Source organism: Tamandua tetradactyla, chromosome 10 (assembly GCF_023851605.1).
Source record: "Tamandua tetradactyla isolate mTamTet1 chromosome 10, mTamTet1.pri, whole genome shotgun sequence".
NCBI lineage: Eukaryota > Metazoa > Chordata > Mammalia > Pilosa > Myrmecophagidae > Tamandua > Tamandua tetradactyla.
Genome location: NC_135336.1, coordinates 18,785,165 through 18,812,976, shown reverse-complemented (window position 1 = coordinate 18,812,976; position 27,812 = coordinate 18,785,165). Strand labels below are relative to the sequence as shown.

General features: G+C 35.6%; 1 protein-coding gene across 7 annotated transcripts in view; it reads right to left on the bottom strand.

Annotated features, from left to right (window-relative positions):
* LMLN (leishmanolysin like peptidase) overlaps nt 1–27,812 on the bottom strand; it is a 271,959-nt gene that overhangs the window by 173,994 nt on the left and 70,153 nt on the right. For all 7 annotated transcript variants that reach the window (XR_013158484.1, XR_013158486.1, XR_013158485.1 and 4 more), the window contains exons 12-14: nt 15,582–15,692; nt 3,643–3,775; nt 1,275–1,434 (exon numbers count right to left, since the gene is read on the bottom strand). Coding sequence is in view for 3 of the 7 variants with exons in the window: in XM_077118062.1 (XP_076974177.1) it covers nt 1,275–1,434; nt 3,643–3,775; nt 15,582–15,692 (404 nt within the window). In the remaining 4 variants the exon portion in view is untranslated. The remainder of the gene's footprint in view (nt 1–1,274; nt 1,435–3,642; nt 3,776–15,581; nt 15,693–27,812) is intronic.

The window sequence follows — 27,812 nt, the reverse complement described above, 5'->3', positions numbered from 1 at the left end:
ACTGTTCCTATAAATAAAGTTTTACTGATACACAGGAGCCCATTTATGTACATGTTATCTATGGCAGCTTTCATATTGCAACTGCAGAGTTGGGTAGCTGCAACAGAGACCGTATAGCCCACAAAACCGAACATATTTACAATCTATTACAGAAAATCTTTGTCAACCCATTTCTAAAATAAAATATAAAAAATTATTTTTTGCAAATCCATAATTGACAGATCTGTGTACTTTTCTTACTTTGTTATGGAACTGCTGAATTGTTATATCATAAGACTTCAAAACATTTATTAAATAGGTGAGCAGTGGAAAAAATGACTATACAAATCCAATTAAATTTGCCAGGTTTAAGAACAAAAAGTAAAAACATCCTGGAAATGAAAAATTTAAATGACTTAAGTCTATTATAAGGTATGTAATGGGGGGGAGGGGAAGAAGTTAAAATTTTAATGACCACAGAGAAAAAATCTACTTATTACATTTCAACAACCTAGATGTGAGAAACGTCGTTTTACAAAGGTGTTTGGTATGAGCTAAAACTATTATTTCTGAATATCCAACTGCCATACTGTTTATTCCTTTGATGACCCATTCATTTACATGTATTAAAAAGGGAATATATAATATAGCAATATATCCTACTGGCCATGGGACAAAAGTATTGTTTTGATAACTGAAGAATGACATAATACTTTTAAATTACATAAAATGTACACTCTTCAGAAGAACAAAAAATTAGACATATAATGTGTTTTAATAGAAAAAGCCCTGCATTGTGGAATCCTACTTTGACACTAAGTAACTTTATCACTTAGTGTCTCTTCACTCATCTGTGAAATATAGTAATGTATCTTTCCTAGGTCCCTCATAGGATATTTAGAATAACAAAATGAAATGATAAAAATGAAAGCACTTTGCAAGTGAAAATTGCCATGTATATATAAGGCATTATTAACATGTAGTATATATAATGTCAATACATGTATGTATCTATTAGTTGATAAATTTTACATGTGTCAAAGACAGTTCTAAGTACTTATAGTAATTCATTTAATTCTCACAACAACCCTATGAGATAGGAATTATCATTCTCATTCTACAGATAAGGAACCTGAGATAGAGAGAAGTAAAGTAAATTTTCACAGATGGAACACAGAGGAACTACAATACAAACTCAGACAATCTGACTCCAGGGTGTCTTTAATAACTATTTTATATTGCTGATACTGTTATTTAGATATGTAAATAATATTTCATTTCATTAGACTACTAACCTGGTTGATTTTCCAATATCCTACAATCTGAGCTGCGCTGATATTCACCACTTAAATGCCACCTGAATTCCTGACTGAAAGGACAGTAGTCAGCAATTTCTACTGAACCACCATAATAAGGCAAATCTTCTGCAGGTATTCCACTGAGTTCATCAAAGTACTACAAAAAAATTATTGGGAAGACAGGAGAGTAAGAAAAACATTCAGTATAACCAAAACAAAGTTCATGGGCAATTCACAGCAACTCTCTAATACAGCTCTATTTTTTTAAATTTATGAGTATCTCAAAGTCCTCAAAAAGTATAGTCCTCAAAAAACTCTCTAATGATGTAAAACACAAAGAAGACATTAACATCATTTTCCTCACATATGGTTCAACACAAAGAATATAGTACTGAGGGGTGTTTCAAGACTGTTGTTTTAGAAATTAGCAAGATAAGTAAATGAGTCTAAGTTATTTATTAGGATTACAAATTTGACTTATGTCTTAAAAGGATGAAATAGAATTACACTGAGAAAAAGGAAGAGTTTTAAGAGTTGACAAAATACAAAATTAGTACACAGAATTAAGAGATTCTAAATGTAATGTCCTTCAAGTGCTTTTAGAAGACTTCATATGTGTTTTTGACAAACTTGAAAATAAATCTGAAAAAATAAATGAGATTATATATAAAAAAATGCTTAGAACATGAAAGGAACAAGGTACCAGATAAATTTTAAATATTTCACATTTTTAAAACAATTTATTGAGTTGTATATGACCATGTCTAGAAATACAGTTATCAGTTTAATGTGTTTGAAAAACTCAGCAGGATCATAAATATATATAGGAAATTAAAAATTCACTGTGGACAATTAAAGCTATAGGCTGAGTCCCCAATCTTGGGGTTTGTTCATATAAAACTTAACCCTACAAAGGGTGTTTGTGGTCAAGTCTACTTAAAATTAGGCCAAAGAGTCACCCCTCAAGATAACCTCTTTTGTTGCTCAGATGTGGCCTCTCTCTCCAGCCAATACAACAAGTAAACTCACCACCCTCCCCCGTCTATGTGGGACATGACTACCAGGGGTATGGACCTTTCTGGCAACGTGGGACAGAAATCCTGGAATGAGCTGAGACTCAGCATCAAGGGATTGAGAAAAATCCTAGAATGAGCTGAGACTCAGCATCAGGGGACTGAGAAAACCGTCTCAAGCAAAAGGGGGAAAAGTAAAATGAGCCAAAATAAAGTGTCTATGGCTGAGAGATTCCAAACAGAGTCCAGAGGTTATCCTGGAGGTTATTCTTACCCATTAAATAGATATCACCTTGTTAGTCAAGATGTAGTGGAGAGACTGGAGGGAACTGCCTGAAAATGTGGAGCTGTGTTCCAGCAGCCATGTTTCTTGAAGATGATTGTATAATGATATAGCTTTCACAATGGGACTGCGTGATTGTGAAAACCTTGTGTCTGATGCTCCTTTTATCTACTTTATCAACAGATAAGTAAAACATATGGAATAAAGATGAATAATAGGGGGAACAAATGTTAAAATAAATTTAGAATGAAATGCTGGTGATCGGTAAAGGGGAGGGGTGGGGTATGGTATGTATGAATTTTTTTCTGTTTTCTTTTCCTTTTTTCTGAATAGATGCAAATGTTCCAAGAAATGATCATGATGATGAATATGCAACTATGTGATGATATTGTGAATTACTAATTATATATGTAGAATGGAATAATAAAAAATTACGAATGTTTGTGTTTGGTGGTTTTCTGGTATTTAAAAAAAATTAGTAAAAAAAATTCAGCATCTACCATTTAAAATTAGCTTCTGAGAAATCATTTCTACCTACAGGGTGCTCTGTAAATAACAGGGAGGAGCTGAGGATGTTTAAAGGTAGCCATGGCAACAAGAAGCTTAAAGGTCAAACGCGATTCAGATTGAACATTTCGGACAATTTCCTTCAACTTTTAGATTCCATGCGTCAAACCCTTTCCAAAGTAGAATGTCCAAGCCTTCTATGTTAATTGAATTACAATACCAAAGTTATTTTCTTTAAAGAAACTTATTGTTTGAGTAAAATAGAGAATTTAGAGATAAAGATTTTGGAACAATTAGAAAGAAAATGTAAACAGTTTAAAAATAGATAAAAAAATATTGTGTCATCTGCCATTACTACAAGGCATTGCTAGATACTAATTACATGATATTAACACATTCATTATAAAGAAATAAGAGATTTGTTTTTAGTTTTTTTTCACTAACTTATGGAAAACAAATGGTATCTGTAAGTTCTAAAACTTAAGAGAATAACTCTTCTTATTCAAAGTGGGTAATATTTTTAAACATTTATTCCTATAATTAAGCCCCAAACAAGTGTTACCTGGTACTCTTGTGGTAAAGGTTTCGGGAACTTCTGCAAATTACACACTGCAACTGCTCTCTGGTCCTGTCTGCAAGTTAGTTGCAATGGATTACTTCTGAGCGTGTCACAGTAAGGGCTCAACATCTGCCTCCTGCACACAAAGTTAAGCACCACTGTATCAAACTTAAAAGAAAATTTACAGTTCTGTCCTCGAGTTTGTCTTTTTTATTATAATCTCAATATAATTTAATAGTTAAAACCAACTGCTGAATCAGGTTAAATTTATTTTTCAAATAGTAAAAGGAAATACTTTATGTAGATGTAGAAGATTAACACTAAATGCATTCTAGCATTATTTCACCGCTCTTAAATAAAATCTGATTTATGTCTTTTTCTACTTTGCAAGTAAAACTGAGCTCTGCAGGCCTGCTTTGTGGTCTTTTTTTATTATAATCTCAACATAATTTAATAGTTAAAACCAACTGCTGAATCAGGTTAAATTTATTTTTCAAATAGTAAAAGGAAATACTTTATGTAGATGTAGAAGATTAACGCTAAATGCATTCTAGCATTATTTCACTGCTCTTAAAATCCGATTGAGTTCTGCAGACCTGCTTTGTATTTTTAATGCTAACTAATGAAATTCCAATCCTGGCCAAAAATATAAGACTCCACAATTAACAAAAGGAGTCTGAGAAAGAGATGGAAGTGATACCCCTTTACCCTACAGCTACAGAGAGGGAAATTTTTTTCTATGCATAATCTAGCTGAAAGAATCTTGTTTGACATTTTGTTGTTTGACATTTTACTACACTGAAAACATTTACAAAAGAACTAATCATGTTTTCCTGTGCAAAATAAAGATGGGTGATTATTCCTAATTGTTATCAATTTATCTGTTCTCTGTTAATTTAAATCTAATCTTAGAAGGATAATTTGAAAAAAGGGGTCCTGCATTTTCCAAAGACATCAGAAATTGTTGTCATGTCCTATAAAAATAATCTTTAAACAAACCTGTAATTTGATTAGTCATCTTACTGATAATTTGTTGTTATAACAGAAATTTTATATATGAAATCTCAGTATTCCCAAACAACATAAATTCTATTAAGACTGGTCTGGCAAATTGGAACAAGATCACTGGCATTTTTCTTCTTTTCCACATGCTTGCTAAGAAAAAAAAGACCATATTGGATTTCTTATTTTAAGTAAGAGTGCTACTTTTCTCATTTACATTAGTATAATATTGCAATAAAACATCTCTAGAGAATTACAGCTTCTTGAGATACAACATGCAAAATGCCTTTCACAGTCTTCAACAAACTTGAAGCAACCCAGTGAATGGGAACAGAAAGCCCCTGAAGTTATCACACAGCCAGCTAAAAGAGCCTACAATCCCAGCCCTAGCCACTCACTTGTTATTTACCAAACTTTCCTGAGTTTCAGTTGCAAAGCACTAAGTGTCTAGTACACAGAAGTTACTAAATAATGTAAATCCCATTGTTCATACCATTTTTATAAAGCATATACAGAAGGCAATTTTATAAATTCCCATGACAAAGTTTCCAATAAATATGTCCAGTAATTCTTACTAAGTCACTATCTCTCAAAACCATGAAATTCTCTAAAATAAAACAGTATATATCAACTTCAAATAAAGAAAAAAATGAGTGTGGGCTAAAAAGTATTAGAGAGGTATAACTGCTTTATTATAAGATGAAGTTAAAAATGCTGATTCTTGGATGAACCTTGAAGATATCATGTTGAGTGAAATAAGCCAGATACAATAGTGAAACATTGTATGATCTCACTGATATGAAATAAGCATAAGCAAATTCATAGAGCCAGAAACTAGAAAACAGATTACCACGGGCCTGGATACGGGTAGGGAATGAAGAGGAGATACTTAAATTGTACAGAGTTTCTATTTAGGTTGATGGAAAAGTTTTGGTAATGGATGGTGGTGATAGTGGCACAACATTCTGAATGTAATTAATACCACTGAATTGTATATTTGAATGTGATACACTAGCTTTCAACAGAGCACAGCTAGTTTCCTGAGTATGACTGGACTATTCTCTGATGCAGGATTTGTGCAAGCCATATTGAATGGAAATTTACAGCCAACAAAAGAGACATGCATGTCAAAAATCTTGGGGTTTGACTCAATCTACTTTTTTGCCTATAATCACAGACACTGAAGATGAAACAAGCCCAGACAAAGTAATACTTTGCTTGTAAATAGTTGTGGTGAGGAACAAGTTATTGATATTTTAAAATAAAATCTGCTTTGAAAATTATTGGCTCTGATGCATACCCAAGTAAACAGTAACATTATTTAGTCAAACTGTATTTGAAGATTTAAATCAAACTATGCTAATGGAAAGGATGAAAAACAATCTAGAATGTAAGTCTGGTTTCAAGAATATCTATACTGGTAGCTTGGTGCCGTTATCCTGTGAAATCTGGTAGCCTGTCATCAATAGGACATGAAGACATCTTTGACAGTGATGAAACTGTTTCCTTCACAAAAATATTTTAAACTCCTATAATGTAAGATTGAACCTGATTCTGGGACAGCATATTTGTATCACTGCTCCAACTGGCAAAAGCTCAAAAAGCAAGAGTGCCAAGCACAAGTACGTCAGTTTTTGAAAAAGGCAAATTAGTGTATTATTTTTAAAAGGTTTTGTTCCTTTCAACTTTCTTTAGCTTCTTTGAAATATTGATTTGGAAATCTTGAAAATGTTAAAAAGTTAAAATATGGGGGAAAAACTACCCATAATGAGGTATCACTCCATACCAATCAGAATAGCTAAAATATAAAACAGTGACATTACCAAATGTCATTCATTTGGTAATTCTTGTCATCTTGGCAAGAAGACAAGAAACTGGATTACTTATAATTTTCTGGGTGAATGTAAAATGGTACAGCCATTCTGGAAAACATTTGGTAGTTCTTTTACAAAACTAAACATGCAGTAAACATTTGACACAACAATGTACTCTTAGGCATTTATCCCAGAGATATAAAGGCAAGTGCTCATGCAAAAACCTGTACAAAAATGTGGACAGGAGCTTTACTCTTTTCCCTTTTTAAGTTTTTGTTTCTGAAATAATTTCAAACATAAAGGACAGTTACAAAAATAACGCCAACCAATAATCAAAAAGTATTGGCAAAGTCCCTTGAGGGATAGGAAAAAATATACGGAACTATTAAACTTAACCACCAGGGAAACCCCTGCTACTGTGTCATTAGGAACACCCAAATCAATAGACCAAGCCCTTGATATTGAGGCTTACTCTTGTCAAACTTATGTATGTAGTAGAGAAGCTTAGCCTGCCTATAGGTATGCCTAAGAGTTACTTCTGGAGGACCTCTTTTGTTGCTCAGATGTAGACTCTCTCTCTAAGCCCAATTCTGCAAGTGAAGCCACTGCCCTTCCTTCTACATGGGGCATGACATCCAGGGGTAAAAGTATCCCTGGCAGTGTGGGAGATGATTCCCAGGGATGAGTCTGGCCCTGACACTATGGAATCAACAATGCCATCCTGACCAAAAGGGGGAAAAGAAGTGTAACAAATAAGGTATCAGTGGCTGAGAGAGTTCAAGGAGCTACTCTGTCACTCTTACACAGGCTTCAGTTAGACATTGCTACCTACCATTAACTTGCCAAACCCCAACCAAAACTATTCCTGCCAATTCTAAAGAACACTAGGGTGTTATATAAGATTCTACAAAGGTTCCATGCACTAGGGTAACTTTCCAGAAACCTACAACCTCCAGATGGGTCCCTTGACCAGTTAAGTCCTGAAGTGCAGAGGGGCCAGCCTCTCCAGAACATCATCTACTTCCATCCCATATCCCATATTATTGACAGCTCCTACTAACATGAAAAAGTTGGAATGGGCATAGCTCAAATACCTCTAAAGAGTGGAAGAAAGTCAAAGGTAATGTTGGTAGGGTTTAACAAATGAGTATGATTGCTGAAACATTATACTGATATTTCTTTTAGTCTCCAGTATCTTGAAGCAGCTAGAAATAAAAACCTAAAATTGTGGAATTGTAACCTATACCAAATTCTGAAATCTGTTCTACAATTAATTGTTGCAATGTGCTTTGAAATTCATTGCTTTTTTTGTATACATGCTATCTTTCACAAAAAAGAAAAAGAGTCGATTGTGATGATAAAAAATAAAAATTAAGAAAAAAAAAATAAAACAAAGAACCTAAAAATATCTGCATAGTTATACAATCATCAAAAAAAAAAAAAAAAGCAAACCCTAGATGGAGAAATCCAACAGACTTCTACCCCACCAGATATCCAGATCCAACAATTTTAACATTTTGTGACATTTGCCATATTTGCCTGCCTATCTTTCTATCCATCCATCCATCCATCCATCCATCCATCCATCCATCCATCCATCCATCCACTGTCTTTCCCTCTATCTACAAATCCATTCGTTGAACATTTGAGTGTAGGTTGCATGCATCATGCTCTTTGAACACTTATTACTGGTATACATATTTCCTAAGTATAAGGACACTGACTTCTGTTGCCACCTTCAGTGCAATTATTAAGTTCAAGACATTTAACAGTGCTATAAGGCTTATGGACTATTTTTCAATTTTTTTCATATGTCCCAATGTTGCTTTGAGTCTTTCTTCCTCCCATGTTAGATACCACCCAGGATCATGTCTTGTATTTCACTGTCATTGTATCTTTAGTTACTCTTTTTTTTTTAAATTGTGGGAATATATATACACAACATAAACTTTCCCATCTCAATCACTCCCAAGCATACCATGCAATGGGATTAATCACATTCACAATATTATGGTACCCTCACCATCTTCCATTACTAAAATTTTCCCATCTCCTCAAACAGAAATCCTGATACATTATGCATTCATCCCCATCTCTCCTGCCTCCCACACCTGGCAATCTGAACTCTTAACTTTTGTCTCTATGAGTTACATATTCTTCAAAATTTTCTTTGTATGTGCTATGGGGTTTAAGTAAACATCCTGAATCTGCAGCAATCTCATTTGCTTTATTACCAACTTCAATAGTATACATAAACAGTATTCCTATATGCCCTACCCCACCCACCTTTATGTAGTTCTTATCACAAATACATGTGTATACGAGTTCCAAACCACTGATTTATCATTGCATTTCATGCATTTGCCTTTTAAATTCTGTAGAAAGTAAAAAGCGGAGTTGCAAACCAAAAATACAATAACACTGGCATTAATATTTACCTATGTCATTACTCACACTGGAGATCTTTATTTCTTCATGCAGTTTTTTTTTTTGTTTCCTTGTTTTTGCATGGGCTGCCACCAGGAATCTAACACAGGTCTCCAGCATGGCAGGCAAGAATTCTGACACTGAGCCACCGTTGCACCACCCTCTTCATGCAGTTTTGATCTATTATCTATTGTCCTTTCCCTTCAGCCTGCATAACTCTAGTGGAACTAGTGCTGATGAACTCCCTCAGCTTTGGTTTATCAGTGAGTATCACAATCTCCTCCTTAATTCTGAAAGACAGTTTTGCTGGATATAGAATTCTTGGTTGGCAATTTTTTGCTTTAAGCTATTTAAATATATTTTCCCACTGCCTTCTTGCCTCCATGGTTCCCAAGAAGAAACTGGCACTTAATCTTATTGTGGCTCCTATGTATGTAATACATTGCTTCTCTTGTTTCTCTTTGGCATCTGACAATTTGATTATAACTTGACACAGAGCGGGACTATTTCAGCTTATGTTTTTGGAGTTCAAGGATTGCCTTGGGTATCTATATTTGTTTTAGCTTGTTAGCTCCAGGAATAATACCAGAAATGGAATGGCTTTTAAAACAGAAACTTTTAATTTATAAGTTTATAGTTTTAAGACCATGAAAATGTCCAAATTAAGGCACCATGTTGCACGAAAGGCAATGTGATATTTGTGGCCAGTTAATTTATAGGCTTGGCTTCATGGACAACACAGACTTCAGCGATATAAAAATAGAATTTATTAGGAAAGTACTTAAAATATTATTAGAAATGAGACATAGTTACATCACCAGATAGGACAGAAGTCAAGAGCTCACCCCACAGTGGTATAAGGAATGGCTTACCTTCTGATACCACAAGTGGAACTATCATTTCAACTGCCACTAGAAACCCCAGGACGTGTTGTGTAGTTTTTTTAATTATTTATATATACTTTGTAAAGTAAATGCAACACATAAACATTCAGGGTTGGTCCAAACCTTCTAAGGCCAGCCATGAGAAACTAGCTTTGAACTATATTACCTGTGGCATTGTACTATATGTCCAACAGGCAGCAATTCTTTGCCCCAGGCAACACATCATGCCTGCTCTCCCAAAGTATTCTGTAGGAGAGCTCTATGAGCTACTTTGGACATGCTGGGCAAGTTCTGGGATAGCAAGTCTCTCAGGCCGCCATCAGAAAGTCTGGGTCAGACATACATGCTCCCAGTATCTGCACAAGGGTTACTCTGCTCCCTCCAGTACTGGGAACAGAGATTTGCACTGGGACTATAGGAGGGTTGTCCAAAGATAGTGAGGGGTGAGAGATGGACCATGAGATTCAACACTTTTAAGTGTCTTTTTCTTGATTTGTCAATTGCCCTATTACTGTAATTCTTTAACTGTTTTCTGGAACTTTGAGAAAGATGTCTCTACCAGTTCTTACTAGGTCACTGTGGGGTGGCCAAGCCCTGAAGTATCTCATTCTACCATCATGATTGTGGTGAGGCAGCTGCTTTATTTTTTTAGACATTTTTTTATTGTGAGATATAACATATTACAAAAAAGCAATAAATTTTCACTTTAACTTATGCATGAGACTGAAGCAAAAAATGTTTATTTGGTACAAAATTTATATTTTGACAAGTGCATTTCCTCATATAACTTATGAGGACAGCTTAAATGAACACCATTAAGTACATGGAACCTTGAATAGGGCATGAGATTTTGTAGGTTTGTCCAGACTGATGCCTTGATAAATCCCAGAAGGATTTGAACAGTGAATAAAAAAGTATTTGCAAAATCCCTTTGAGGGAATGGTGAGAAAGGGGGAAATTCAACTCCCCCAAGTGGAGAATTCTTGATATTCTCACAAGCAGTGGGGACAACCAAAGCAATAGGCTGAGCCCCCAATGTTGGGGTTTGTTCATATGAAACTTAACCCCCACAAAGGACAGGCTAAGCCTACTTAAAATTAGGCCTAAGAGCCAACCCCAAAAGAACCTCTTCTGTTGCTCAGATGTGGCCTTACTCTCTCAGCCAACATGACAAGCAAACTTACTGCCCTCCCCGTCTCTATGTGGGACATGACTCCCAGGGGTGTGGACCTTCCTGGCAATGTGGGACAGAAATCCTAGAATGATATGGGACTCAGCATCAAGGGGCTGAGATAACCTTTTCGACCAAAAGGGGGAAGAGAGAAATGAGTCAAAATAAAGTGTCAATGGCTGAGAGATCCAGAGTCAAGAGGTTATCCTGGAGGTTATTCTTATGCATTAAATAGATATCACCTTTTTAGTTAAGACGTAACAGAGAGGCTGGAGGGAACTGCCTGAAAATGTAGAGCTGTGTTCAGTAGCCATGTATCTTGAAGATTGTATAGCTTTCGAAATGTTGATTGTGTGATTGTGAAAACCTTGTGTCTGATGTTTCTTCTATCTACCTTATAGACAGATGAATAAAACATATGGATTAAAAATAAATAAATAATAGGTGGAACAAATGTTTAAATAAATTTAGTAGATTGAAATGCTAGTGATCAATGAAATGGAGGGGTAAGGGGTATGGTATGTATGATTTTTTTTCTGTTTTCTTTTCCTGAATTGATACAAATATTCTAAGAAATGATCATGATGATGAATATAAAACTATGTGATAAAAAATTATTACTCTTTTCTTTCTTTACTTTGTATATATGTTATATTTTACAATAAAAACCAAAAAAAATTTAAAGTACATTTTAGCAAGTAGTTATAAAACAGATTTCAAAGTTTCATATGGGGTATGTTTCCATAATTTCAGGTTTTTCCTTCTAGCTATTCTAAGACACTGGAAACTAAACAGAAATATCAATATAATGATTCAGTAGTCATACTTATTTCTTAAATCCTAACTTATTTGCTATAACTCCGCCTTCACCTTTGATCCTTCTCCAGATCTTTAGGGATATTAAAGTTATGCCCATTTTAACTTGTATCTTATTAAAAAGAGATGTCAACAATATGGGATGTGTTCTAGTTTGCTAGCTGCCGGAATGCAACACATCAGAGACAGATTGGCTTTTAATAAAAGGGGATTTATTTCATTAGTTCTTCAGAGGACAGGCATCTAACTTTCAACTGAGGTTCTTTCTTACATGGGAAGGCACAGGGTGATCTCTGCTGGCCTTCTCTCCAGGCCTCTGGGTTCCAACAACCTTTCCCGGGGTGATTTCTTTCTGTATCTCCAAAGGCCTGGGCTGAGCTGTGAGTGCTGACATGAGGTATGCTAAGCTGCTTGGCTATGCTACATTGAGCTCTCTCATTTAAGCACCAGCCAATTAAATCAAACATCATTCATTGCAGCAGGCACACCTCCTAGCCGACTGCAGATGTAATGAGCAACAGATGAGGTTCATGTACCATTGGCTCATGTCCACAGCATTAGAACTAGGCACCTTCATCTAACCAAGCTGATACCTGAATCTAACTACTAAAGATGGGGAATGGAACTGACATGTTCTTGGAGAGACTGACACCTCTGGATTTCAGGACTTATCTAGCCTAGGAACCATCTGGAGGTTTTAGGTTTCTGAAAAGTAAACTTTATATGTGAAACTTCTGCAGAATCTCAGATCCCTGGGTGTTCTTCAGGGTTAAAAGGAATGATGTTGGTTGAGGGGGTTGGTAAACTGGCAATTAGCATTATCTAGCTCAAGCTTACAGTAGAGTAGCCTCCAGAATAGCCTCTTGACGCCATCTGAACTTTCTTAGCCACTGATAACCTTATTTCGTTATATTTTCCCCCCTTTTGGTCTGGAAAGCATTGTTAATCCCCTAGTGCTAGGGCCAGGCTCATCCCTGGAAGTCATGTTCCATGTTGCCAGGGAGACTTTTACCCCTGAATGTCACCCCCATGTAGGGGGAAGGGTAATGATTTTTCTTGCAGAGTGGGCTTAGAGAAAGAGAGAGATGCTGCATTTGAGCAACAAAAGAAGTTTCCTGGAAGCATAACTATAGGTCATCTTAGCTTAGCATAACTATAGGTCATCTTAGCTTCTCTGCTACAAAAATAACTTTGGAAGGGCACGCCTCAAGATCAAGGGCTTAGCCTATTTTCTTGGGAGTTCCTAAAGTTTGAGAGAGATCCAGAAGTTTCCCAGATGGGAAAGTTTAGTAATTCCATATTTTTTCTCTAGTCCCTCAAGGGACTCAACCAACACTTTTAAATTATCATCCAGCCATAGTCTGGGATGTATCTGGGTATTACATTAAGCTATATAGAATTACAAAACCTCATTCCTGTTCTGGGGTCCATGTATTTGGGTTTTTTAATTGAGCTACTGATTTAGGCTGTGTGTTATAGAAGATTTAGGTTCTTGATACAATAAACCTCTCTGCCTTTGGTCTCATACAATAGATGAAGTTCTAGAATATACACATTATCATCCTTTGCCCTGTATTCTGATTTAGCTTAGTCTCAACCAAAGTGGCTTGTTTTTTAACTCTAACTGAAGCCTGACTGCTTTTTTGATTATTTTAATAGTTGTATGTAGCAATGCTGACTTTCAGAGCTGCAGAACTCCAGCTCTAAGTGTAAGGTGTCACAGAAGTACCCCAAATTCCAGGGAAATAGCAGCTTATATACATTTAGCACAGCATCTCAAAATCTAGAAATACATTTACAACTCCAGACTACATGTGACTGCTATAAGAGCTTATAATCTAGGCCCTAATTTTCCTCTAAGTATTTTCTAAAAGACGCCATACCATATTTGTTCTTTTCATTCTGGTTTATTTTGTACAACACAATGTCCCGAAGGTTTATTAACTTTGTTGCATGCCTCACGACTTCATTCCTTTTAGTAGCTACACAATATTCCACCATGTGTATACATCACAAGCTATACTACTTCTCAGTCACGGTACCCCTCGGACACTCCATCCATGGGGCATCATGGATAATGTCCAAAATAAACAATCCATGTCTTACAGTGTCCTCACTTAGGTGTACAATCAATAGCACTCCCAATTTTAGACGATTTTTCATTGGTCCAAAGAGACAAAAAATGGATAAACGCAGCATCACCAAGTATCAAATATAAACCTCCCCTTATCACTTGTCCCTCCCCCGTCCGAAAAACTTATTTAACCCTGGTATTACCGTGGTACTGCTGAAATCTTCCTATTAAGTATAAAACTATAGGCCATAGCATGCAGTATTAGTTTACCCCCTATACTCCTCTATTGTTGACCCTTTGCACAAGATCAAATCTTTACACAAGATCTTTTTTATTTCTTTTTTCTGGAGTAACACAAATGATCATGGTGATGAATACAAAACTATGTGGTGCTGTTATGAGCCACTGACTGTACATCATGTATGAAATGTTTGTATGTGAAGAATGTTTAAGTTTTATCAATAAAAATATACATTTTTTAAAATCTTCTTTGAATCCATGATTGCTTAAGAGTGTGTTGTTCAATTCCATGTATTTGTGAAAGTTCTGGTTCTTTGGTGATTATTAATTTCCAGCTTCATTCTATTGTGGTCAGAGAAAGTGCTTTGAATAATTTCAATCTTATTAAATCTAAAAACACCTTGTGTCCCAGCATATGATCTATATTGGATACTAGAGAAGAATGTGTATTTGGTGTTTTGGGGTGTTACCACCTATATATGTACTAGGTCTAATTATTTTATAAAATTGTTTAAATTCTCTATTTCCTTGTTGATTCTCTGTCCGGTGTTCTATCTATACAAGAGAGTAATGTACTGAAGTCTCCTACTATTATTGTTGAAACTGCTCCATTCAATTTGCCAATGTTTGCTTCATGTACATTTTTTCTCCCTCAATTTTGATTGGGACTATAAATATTTATGATTGCTATTTCTTCTTAGTGAATTATCCCTTTTATTAACACGTAGTTTCCTTCCTTCTCTTTTACGACATTGTTTAAAGTCTATTTTGCCTCATATTAGTATAGCTACTCCTGCTTTCTTTTGGTAACAGCTTGCATAGATCTTTTTCCATTCTTTCACTTTCAATCTATTTGTATACTTGAGTCTGAGTTGAATCTCTTCTAAGCAGCATACAGATGGATCATATTTTTAATCCATTCTGCCAATCTATATCTTTTTATCAGTGAGTTTTGTTCATTAATACTCAAAGTTATTACTGTAACAGCAGTTCTTGAGTCTACCATGTTATTCTTTAGTTTTTATTTGTCAGATTTACATATTCCTTTTTCTCTCTCTTTTGATCCTTTAAATTATCCTCACTGATACATTCTATTCCTTGCTATCCTCCAGACCTCCCTTTCCTATCTCTTTTTTTTCAGCCGACAGAACTCCCCTTAGTATTTCATGTAGGGCAGGCAACTTGTTGACAAATTCTCTTAGCCTTTGTTTGTCTGAGAAAATTTTAATCTCTCCCTCAATTTTTTCTTCTCCCTCAGTTTTGAAGGAAACTTAACTAGATAAAGAATTCATGATCTCTGATTCCTATACTATGGATTCTTTCAGTATGTGATTAAAAACAAAACTGCAACTACTTAGTGTTATATGATTACCAAGCACACTGTTTTCTACACATTTTGAAATTGAGTTAGACTACATTTTGAAAATAATTGTGGATATTTTAGGGCCAGGATAAAGAAGAAAATCAGAACTGAATCTTATCATCAAAGACACTGTAAGGAAATGCATTCTTACGTTTGTCTCTGCTGATCAATCCAAAATTTACAGCTCCTCCTGACAAAGTCACAGCCCACTCCTCGGCCCCAGTCTAACTTCTCGGCCATGCTGTAATTAGCTTTATACCAGCTGTGGAAATAATTCAAATAAAGCAATTTTTATTACCGTCATTTTTAACACTCAAGCATACCAATTATAAATCTCAACAATGAGCAGAGTAGGACCTTACAAGGACTTATGTGACCATCACACCCACCACATATGAGCATTTACTGCAGTAAGGACTGAGTCACTTCAGTCTATGATCGGTGTACTCATATTTGGAAAAAAAAAAAAAAACAGCCACATTTCAACTGAGATTCGAAAGATGATGGAAGTCACAAAATAGAAAGTGATTAAGGTATGAGACAAGGGGAATAAAGGACCAAAGAAACAGAAAGGGAATGAGAGAAAAAGAAAAAAGGAGTAAGCTGAAGATGAAACAGTGGCATTACTAGTTAGCTTAGCCTTTTCCTAAACTGATTTCACTAGTCCTAGTTTCTGACTACTCTGGCCTTGAATTTGTGACTTTCTATCAAATACAGGCCCTCTTTGTAACTAAACATTATATCATTATATTAAGACAATTGAATATATGCCTAATTGTTTTAAAATGCTCTAATTTCAGAAAGCAATGAAATATTATTTAGTTTGCTGACAAATATGATCAAAGGCAATGAACTCATTTTTATTAGTTTTTCTTTTTATTCTTCCTGACAAGATTATTTGCAAAAGTTATAAAACTATACAAAGTAAGTCTCTTACCTGAATGTATTATATCTTTCCCCTTTTTACCAGTAGATAAAAATATAGATTCAAAGGCTGGGGAATGACAAAAGCATTTCCTCTACTCTAGCCACCTTCCCACAAGCTCAAACAAGAGGAGAAATATGTGACATAGCATGCTCAAAATCTCTGCTTTCGAAGAACAGAACTTTCTCTCTCAGAAGAGGGAGCAGGAGAGATCTAAAAGCTAGAGGGTTTCTTGGTGGCAATAATGGATTGTGAAATCAACTCAGTAGGTCTTCATTTCTTTCTCTTCTCAATAGAATAGGTAGAATAGAATATATTTTTATCTAATCAATAGAATGGGGAAAAAAGAACTACATATGTAGGTAGTAAGAATTAATATCGTTTCATAAGACTTGGGTTCAGTTTTATATATATAATAGCTAATACAGAATGTCAAGCACTATTCTAAGGATTTTATGTATTATTAACTCATTTACAGATCACAAAATTCTGAGGTAGATATTACTTTCATTCCTATTTTATAGATGGAGGAACTGAGATACCGAAAGGTTAAGTAACTTACCCAAGGTTACAAGCTAATAACAGAGTTGGGATCTGAATCTAGGGAGTCTGACATCAATGCCTATGGGTTTATGGGCTTTTTTTTTTTTTTTTTAGCAAATTGAGATATAATTCCAATACCATAAAATTAAACATCTTAAAATAAACAATTCAGTGTTTTTTAGTATATTCACCACTATTAGTTCTAGAATGTTTTCATCATTCTAAAATATACCCTAGATATTTCTTTTTCTAAAAGAAACCCCAGACCCTTACCATCAGCTCCTGTAACCACTAACCTACTTTCTGTCTCTATGGATTTGCCCATTTTTGAGATTTTATATAAGTAGAATCATACGATATGTGGCTTTTTGAGCCTGGCTTCTTTCACTTAGCATAGTATTTTCAAAGTTCATCCATTATGCAGTATATAAGTACGTCATTCCTTTATATGGCTGAATAATATTCCATTGTATGCACAGATCACATTGTGCTAATCCATCTATCAGTTTTATACTGATAAAGAGTAGAGAGGGTTGTTTCTATTTTTTGACTATTACTAATAGTGCTACTATGATTATTCATATACAAGTTTTTATGTGGACATTTGTTTTCAATTCTCTTGGTATATTCATAGGAGTACTCATAAGGTCTATATTTAACATTTTGAGGTACTGCCAAACTGTTTGCAAAGTGGCAGAACCATTTTATGGTACCCACCAATAATTTATGAGGGTTCCATGCTCTCCAAATACCCATCTACATTATGTTATTGTCTGTCTTTTCGATTATATCTATTTCACAGGGTGTGAAGTGACATCTCATTGTTGAGCTTATTGACCATCTGTATATCTTCTGTGTAAAAATAACTATTCAGACCCTTTATCTATTTTTTATTGGGTTGACTTTTTATTGTTGAGTTGTAAGAGTTTTTAAACATATTCTAGATGCTAGACCATTATCAGATAAAATGATTTGCAACTATTTTCTCCATTCTTTTTAAGTTGTCTTTTTACTTTTTTTTTTTTTTTTTAAGTAGACAGATTACTAGTTTTCATTGCTTAGGAGAGCTGGGATACAGTATGGCATTGAGAAAACAATGAGTTATATACCTGCATAGCAAAATGATGAGACTTATCACGCTTGTTCTAGTGATAACAATGAATGAAAAAGGAAGCTAACAGTTTGTTTCCCTTTTCCCTTTAATAAAGAGCCTACTCCATACATAACAAAGGTTGAAATCTTCTTCCTTCAAAATTCTGACTTATTTTAACCTTAAACTTACAACTACATATTGTTATTCTCATAGTTTCTTATTATACCTCTTTCTACCTCTCTCTTTAGTGGATGGTCTAAGGGTATCTATTTTAAGATTTAGTTAGGAAGGTGCTAAAAGCATATGTCGAAACCTGTACGCAAATTAATTAGAAGCTGCATATATGTTACCATATTAAAATTCTTAAACCATACGACATAGAGTGAACCCTCATATAAACTATGGGCTTTAGTTAATAATATTGGTTCATCAACTGTACAAATATATCACACTAACGCAAAATATTAATAGGGAAAATTACACACATAAGGAGAGTGTATGGGAACTCTGTACTTTCTGCATGGGTTTTCTGTAACCTACAACTGTTCTAAAAGTTTTTTTTCTTTTTTTTAACGTGAAACCTAAATACAAATTCACCAAATATTCCCCCAGGATAATAATCCTGTCATAAATCTTAGAAAACAAACATCAAATATCAGTTTTCTCAATTATAAAAACTTTAGATATATAAGATTTGGTCAAGTAATATTATTTAGGAACATGTCAACAGAAAAGTTTCTAGACTATGAATTAAGCAAATTTTTATCGAAACATAAATTATGGTACAGAAATACATTTCAACTGCTTGAAGTCTAACACTGGGAAGACAGAAATTATGGCACCAAACCCTCCCATCCCTAAGCAATCTACAGTTTTCCATTTTCTAGGCTTTTTTTCCATATAAATTTGTGTATTGTTTCAATATTAGATAGAATTCATAAATTCACTTTTTAAAACATCAACCCTTGGGCGGACAACAGTGGCTAAATGGCAGAGTTCTTGCCAGCTATGCCGGAGGCCCTGCTTCGATTCCTGGTGCCCATCCATGTAAAAAAAAAAAAATCAGCCCTCAAGCCAAAAAATGTCATCAGATCTATGGCAATACTATTCAAGGACAAAATCCAGAGACAAAAACAAAATCCAAGAAACAGAGCACCGAAACAGGTGCTATGTTACTTTCAGAATCAAACTGATTACACATCGATTAAACACTTTTTCGATGAAATTTCAATAATGTGCTTAAAATAAGTCAAAACAGTGTTCCAACTACTTGATTTCAAACCAAGTAGATTTTATGTTTAGGATACTTTTAAAAGGTGTTTCATTTATAAATATGAAAGAAGAAAACATCACTGCACTAATGCTGAAAGAATAAAAAAGAATTGAAGAAATATAAAATGTAGTTAACTTCACTGTTCTAGTTACTTAAATCCCACAATATTTGCAAACAGAGCTGAAAAGATGCCAACTCTTGAAAGCCTATATTCCTAGTCATTTCCCATTAAGTGACTATTTTACAGTTTTATGTTATATTTTATGAATAGCATTCTGTTTCACAGTGAAGGCCTTATTAACCCAAACAACTCTCATTCTGAGCAGTCATTCACTTATCCTATTAAATCATGGTGAAAGGAACAACCGCAGTTAGAGGAACAGATGAAGTCAAAAAACTATCACATATATCATACAGTCACAGAATTTTAAATCATGAGTCAGAAAAGATGTTGATTCTGCTCTGACCCAAGTTTTCAGTATACTAATGGAAACCAGTAGAAATGATTGCTAAAGTAAAAGTGAATAATCTAAAAGCTGACTTGACTTACTGGGCCCAGTACAACCTTTAAGCTAAATCTCCATGCTAATAAATTTTGTAATAAAACCCCATTTATAGTAGTACTATAACAAGTTAGTAAAGCATGGTACTCCTAAGAAGCTAACCTCATTTATAGGGGAGCATGGCATAGGATAACATAAGAGTTCCATAGAGTTCTGTCAGTGGCACCCTACTAAACTCAATCTACAATACTCTAAAGTGTTTCTTTGTTGTCACCATCTTCCAAAGAAGCCCATACTAACCTAAAGGAGGGCAAATTCACCTGACTTTAAAATAAAATTGACAGCAGGGTCCATTTCCCCTTCCCTAGTGGTGATATAAAATTAGAATAGATCCACTGTGTAATAGTGTATTATTTTATTTGTGAGGCTTAGAGGAAAGAATTCCTCAGTGAGGAATACAAATGGAGAGAGCAATAATGTTAAAATAATTTACAAAATGAAGATTTGCAATCATTTTCTTAAGAGGACTGACTCATGGAAGAAAAGCTTTAATTACTATTGCAAAAAATATCTGTATGAAGCAGAAATTTGTTTCCATGACATTGGTAGAGAGTACATCCTACAAATGGAGGTCACTGGATATAAAATGCTGACAGTAATTTATTAGAGCAATCCCAGATGGTTAGTAGAGGCTTATACTTAATGAGGACAAAAGCCTTGTCTGTGGAGGATTTTGTGGAGAAATATTAAACTAGGCATAAACCAAACTGAAGCCTTTTCACAAGCACTGTAAAGCTTCATACAGTAAAAGGTTGTTCCTACATGCATATCCATTTCACGGCAAGAGTGGCATAGAGTACCTAAATATAAAATATAATATTCATGTAAGATATCTAACTCCTTGATACAATACACACAATTCAAAATGATTAAACTATGAGTACAACTAGGGCTTCCTGCAACTTCAACATGGTAGGAACAAAAAGCCCCAGAATCAGTATCTATAAAACAGCCTCGACCTTCTACGTGTACTTTCTTTTTTGTTTTTTTTTTTCATCATTTTTCTTAATACACTTTGTTGCTTTTTAGCAAAACTGGTAAAAAAAAAAAAAAGTTGTAATCATTGAACACAGCACTCTGGCAATCAAAATGTTTTAAAACTTCAATTTTCTGAGAAGAAAGCAGTGTGTGACATTTAGAGGTCTGACTTCAAACAAGTGGTCGCATACCTTCTTGGATTGAAGACTTCTATAATGTCATAGGAGGTCTGACTTAAGTTTGTTCCAAAGTTAACATGACAAATGTATAGTCTTAGTGTAATATGAACAGTCCAATAGATTCCATCTGATTATCCTCCATTCATTAAATAGCCACAGGATTGAACACTATGGCCTCAATGACAGAATCTGATATCAGGTCACAACTTCCACTCTTGTGAGTGACATCCTTCGTGGTAAAACTATCTTTCATGTAAAATTAGTCGATAACTGTGGGTTATCACTCATCAGAATATCCAGGGTTTGATCTAGCTGACTCATAACGCGATTCTTTGCAAATTAGACTATACAGGTATTGCTGTACAGTACTATTTACAGCACTAAAGGTGTTTTTAATTTTCACAAAACCCCAATCTATCTCTTTTTTCTTGGGGTTCTTGTGGTTTTGCAGTCATATTTAAGAAATCATTGCCTAACCCAAACTCATGAAGAGTTATCCCTATGCTTTTTAAATATATATATATATATTTATATATTTTAATGATAAATCTTCACACACATATAAACCATACATGGGATATAATCAGTGGCTCACAATGTCATCATATAGTTGTGTATTCATCACCAAGATCATCTTTAGAACATTAATTCACTCTAGAAAAAGAAATAAAAAGAAAAAAGAACAAACTCATACATCCCATACCCTTACCCCTTCCTCTCACTGACCACTATTATTGAAATCTACCCAATTTTTTACCCTTTATCCCCCTGCCTCCATTATGCATTCATTCTTTATCCTTATTTTTTTACTCATCTGTCCATACTTTGGACAAAGGAGTATCAGACACAAGGTCTTCACAACCATATGGTCACACTGTAAAAGCTATATAGTTATACAATCATCTTCAAGAATCAAAGCTACTGGAACAGAGCTCAACAGTTTCAGGTACTTCCCTCCAGCCACTCCAATTCAGCATAAACTAAAAAGGGATATCTATACAATGCATAAGAATAACCTCCAGGATAACCTCACAACTCTGTTTTAAAACTCTTAGCAACTGAAACTTTATTTGTCTCATTTCTCTCTTTCCCTTTTGGTCAAGAAGGCTTCTCAATCCCATGATGCTGGGTCCCAGTTCATCCCAGGAGTCCTGTTCCATGTTGGGGGCGGAGGGGTGGTGGGAGGGTAGTGAGTTCACCTGCCAAGAGAGCCTAGAGAGGCCATATCTGGGCAACAAAAGAGATTCTCTGGGGGTGACTCCCAGGCACAATCAAAAGATGCTCAGCTTCTTCCCTGCAGGAACAAGCTTCACAGGGGTGAACCCCAAGATCGAGGGCTTAGCCCACTGAACTGGTTGTCACCTCTGCTTGTGAGAATATCAGGAATCCCCCAGATGAGAAAGCTAAACATTTCTTTCTTTCTCCCCAGTCCCTCAAGGGGACCCAGCAAACACTCCTCTATTCTCTGCCCAAATTACTTGGATACACCATGGCACCTGTGCTGGTTTGAAATGATGTATGTACCCTAGAAAAGCCATGTTTTAATCCTAATCCCATTTTGTAAAGGCAGCCATTTCTCCTAATCCCTATTCGGTACTGTATGTTTGAAACTGTGATTAGATCATCTCCCTGGAGATGTGATTTAATTAGGAGTGGTTGTTAGGGTGGGCCACGGTGGCTCAGTAGGCAAGAATGCTTGCCTGCCATGCCAGAGGACCCAGGTTCAATTCCCAGTGCCTGCCCATGTAAAACAAAAAAAAAAGAGTGGTTGTAAAACTGGATTAGGTGGAGGTGTGTCTCCACCCATTTGGGTGGGTCTTGATTAGTTTACTGGAATCCTAAAAAAGAGGAAACATCTTGGAGAATGAGAGAGATTCTGAGAGAGCAGAACAACGCAGTCATGAGAAGCAGAGTTCACTAGCTAGCGACTTTTGGAGATGAAGAAGGAAAATGCCTCCCAGGGAGCTTCATGAAACAGGAAGCCAGGAGAGAAAGTTAGCAGATGATGCTGTGTTCACCACATGCCTTTCCAGATGAGCAAGAAACCCTGACCATGTTCTCCATGTGCCTTCTCACTCAAGAGAGAAACCCTGAACTTCATTGGCCTTCTTGAACCAAGGTATCTTTCCCTGGATGCCTTTGATTGGACATTGCCATAGACTTGTTTTAATTGGGACATTTTCTCGGTCTTAGAACTGTAAACTAGCAAATTATTAAATTCCCTTTTTTAAAAGCCGCTCTGTTTCTGGTACATTGCATTCCAGCAGCTAACCTAGAACAGCACCACACCCACCTCTGCAAACCAAAAGGACCTCACACCCACTCAAGATTCCATGTATCAAGGTGTTCAAATAAACTGATCATGCAAGTTAAATTAGATAAAGCTCCACCCAAAATGTAAATTTTGTATCAAACAGACATCTCCTCCCTGGGTCTCACAAAGAAGTGGAAGCTCTAAAATACGGACCATATCATCCTTTATCCTGTACTCTGATTCACCTCAGTCCTACCCAAATCACCTTCATTCATATCTCCAGTCGAAGTCTGATTTTCAAGTTTCTTAACAGTTGCTGCATGGGGCAATGCTGACCTTCATAGCCTCTGGGCTCCAACTCAGAGTCACAACACCTACTTTTCTTTCTTTTTTTTTTTACATGGGCAGGCTCCAGGAATTGAACCCATGTCTCTGGCCTGGCAGGCAAGAATTCTGCCACTGAGACACCATTGCACCGCCTTCAACACCTATGCTTTTTTTTCTAAAGATTTTATAATTTTACTTCTTATATTTTAACCTAAAATCCATTTTGAGTTAATGTTTGTATACAGCATAAGGTAGAGGTTCATTCTTTTGCATGTGAATTTCTAGTTGTCACAGCACCATTTGTTGAAAAAATTTCTTTCCCCACTGAAATGTCTTGATACCTTTGTCAAATGTCTATACCAAAAAAAAAAAAAGGAGAGAAACTGAAGGTCTTCAAAAAAATCGTGACGAAAACATGAGTTTCATATATGCCCCTCCTTACTAACACTTTGAATTAGTGTGGCATATCTGTTACAATTGATGAGATTATACTTTTATAATTATAGTATTAACTATATTGCATGGTTTGTATTAGAGTTTACTGCTTGTGTTGTACAGTCCTATGTTTTTTTAAAAATTTTTATCTTAGTAACAAATATATAGACTAAAGTTTCCCCTTTTAACCAAATATATAATACGATGGTGTTAATTACATTTAAAATGTTGTCACACCATTGCCATTTTCCATTACCAAAATCTTCCTATCACCCTCCACAGAAATTCTGTACCACTTAAGTTTTAATTCCCCATTTGCTACCCTCCCTCTAGCCACTGGTACTCTGTATTCTAGTTTCTGACTCTATGAATTTGTTTATTCTAATTCTTTTATACCAGCAGATCACTCAATGTTCGTCCTATTGTGTCTGGCTTATTTCACTCAATATGATGTTGCAGGTATCAGAATTTCATTTCTATTTATGGTTCATAATACTCCATTGTATGTATAGAAAATGTATACATTTCATCCATTCATCAGATGGACACCTTGATTGTTCCATCTTTGGCAATTATGAATACTGCTACTGTAAATATCTGTTTGCAGATATCTGTTCTAGTCCCTGCTTTCAATGCTTTGGGGTATATAACTACTATTCGGATTGTCAAGACATACGGTAGTTCTTTATGTAACCTTTACTTGATATGTGGTTTTCAAATATTTTCTCCCTTTGGGCAGGACGTTATTTTACCTCCATAATAAAGTCCTTTTAGGAGCAAAAGTTTTTAATTTTGATGAGGTCCCATTTATCTATTTTCCTTCTTGTTACTTGTGCTTTCGGTGTAAAGTCTAAGAACACTGCCAAACACATTATCCTGAAGATGCTTCCCTACATTATCCTCTAGGAGTTTTATAGTTCTGGCTCATATAAATAGGTCTTTGATACATTTTGAGTTGATTATGCATAATGTGTAAGGACAGGGTCCTCCTTTTTTTTGCAAATGGAAGTCCAGTTTTCCCAGCACTATTTGTTAAACAGAGTACTCTATCCCAGTTGAGTGGTCTTTGACATAATCAGTTGGCTATGAAGGTGAGGGTTTATTTCTGAGCTCTCCATTCTATTCCGTTGGTCTATATGTCTGTTCCTATGCCAGTACTGTTGGAATTTTTATTGGCATTTCATTGTATCTGTAGATTGCTAGATATATTTAGTCTTCCAGCCCATAGCATGAAATATCCTTCCATTTACCTAGGTTTCTTTGATTTCTGTTAACAATGTTGTTCTAGTTTACTAGTTGTCAGAATGCAACATACCAGAAACAGAATGGCTTTTAAAAAGGGGAATTTAATGAGTTGCTAGTTTACCATTCTAAGGGTGAGAAAATGTCCCAATTAAAACAAGTCTATAGAAATGTCCAATCTAAGTCATCCAGGGAAAGATACCTTGGTTCAAGAAGGCTGATGAAGTTCAGGGTTTCTTTCTCAAGTGGAAGGGCACATGGCAAACACACTCAGAGTTTCTCGCTCGTCTGGAAAGGCACATGGTGAACACGGTCAGGGTTCCTCTCTTATGTGGAAGGGCACATGACAAACACGGCTTCACCTGCTAGCTTCTTCTCCTGGCTTCCTGTTTCATGAAGCTCCCCAGGAGGCATTTTCCTTCTTCATCTCCAAAGGTCACTGGCTGATTTCATAGGACTCCAGAAACTAATCAAGACCCATCCAAATGGGTGGAAACAGACTTCCCCCAATCCAGCCTAACAACCACTCTTGATTGGGTTACATCTCCAGGGAGATGATCTAATTACAGATTCAAACATACAGTATTGAATAGGGATTACTCTGCCTTTATGAAACTGGATTTAGATTAAAACATGGCTTTTCTAGGGGACATACATCCTTTCAAACCAGCACAAATGTTTTATAGTTTTCTGTGTATGTCCTTGAAATCCTTGGTCAAATTTATTCTTAGATATTTGATTCTTTTAGTTACCTTAAAAAATTGTATTTTTTTCATAATTTCCTCTTCAGATTGTTCATTACTAGTTAGAAATATAAAAACACTACTGATTTTTCGGTGTTGATCTTGTACCCACCACTTTGCTGAATTCCTTTACTAGGAGCTTTGAAATTCTTGATTAGTTGTTTCAAAAACTATGATTCTTTAGAGTTTTAATTTGCTTCCTTGAATGAGCCATCTATTCCTATTTCTTAGTATGATTTTTACTAGTATGATTGCTAATGTCTGGGCATTCGATTATTTTGATGTGCAAACTCTGAAAGTCAGTTTCTCCCTCTTGCCTGTGGTTTTATTGTAGATTGACTGTGTGTTAAGATTATTCTTCAAAACTTGGTCCAACTTATACTGCACCTTTAGAGAAGCCCATGATTAACTGTTCAGATAGTCTCAGATCTTCTGTACCTATCTCTTGCCCTGGATCTGTGGTACAACTTTTAAGATTGTCCAGTAACATGCAATCATTTCACCTCCAAGAGAACACTTCCTTTTCTTTCCCTTGTTCTTTCTCTGAGAGTCCAGGGCTGTTCTCCTTTTTTGGTTTGTGGAGATTTTCCTCCCAGTGGCTGTGATTTGCCAAACTGTTCTCTCAAACTCAGTGCCCTCTTGCAAATTGCAGTCCCAGAGCATGCACTGCCTTATAGCAGTTCAGTTTTTCTTTTTTTCCACATGGATTTTCTGCCTCTGGTATCTTCCATATTAAGGTATCCTGCCTCAGGGACCCATAAGGGCTCTGTATTAAAAAAGAGCTCCTTTTTTTTTTTCATTAAGCACTCCAACATTTAGAATATGGGTTACACGTATATACTGCTTGCCAACAGTTCACTTTTTTTTTTTTTTCCCCCACAGGGGCCATTTTGTACGCACACACTTGCTGCTGCTAGGGCTCTACCCTGGGTCATTACAGCCTTGGGTCCCCATGCCTATAGGTACATGGGGGTCTAAGTCACTCTGTGGTCTGTAACCATGGCAGAAGGAAGCCATGTGTGTGGCTTTTTAAGCTACACAGGACCAAGTGAGGGGTGGATTCTGGACTGGCAGGTCCAAATCACAGATCTCCTACCTTCCTTTTTTGTGGCGTTTTTATTTTTCTTCAATTCAGCATTTGTGTAGTTTTTTTTCCAGCCTCTATAGTACTCAAAAATGCTAAGCAAGTAGAATTCCCCCTCTCATTACTCATTTCTGAAAGGAAGCTTTCCAGGGATGTCTCACATTGCTCTTAAAGACTATGCGTGTATTTTGTTCATGTTGTATTTCTTACTATGAAGACCCCATACCAAAAAAAAATATTTTTAAACACATTTGTGTAGAATGTGTGATGGCCTTCAGGGAGAATAAGAAGACCACTTTAGATACAGGGAGACAGATTAAAAAGTTACTCCAGTAATCAGACAGAAGATAATGATGGCCTGTATAAGAGCAATGGTTATTTTAAAAAGTGAAAAGACTCCAGAGATACTAAAAAGCTAAAAATCAACAAAGATTTGTGATTGATTAGATGTGAGAGATGGGGATGAATTGTCAAGGATGACTTCCTCATTTCTGGGTGGATGGACAATAATGTGAATTGGAGAAACAACTTAGCCAAGCAATACTGAATTCTTACAGATTTATGAAATGTAATTTCTTTATCTACAATTTTAAAAAATTGGTATATATTTAGTAAAATATGGCCCGTGTTGCTGTTATGTTGCCTCAGAATGAGGAAAAATGCTTTATTCTTCACCAGGACCACAATATCATTAGTGACTCACAATCTACAGTTCTTCCCATTACCTAGAGGTGTCTTGAAAA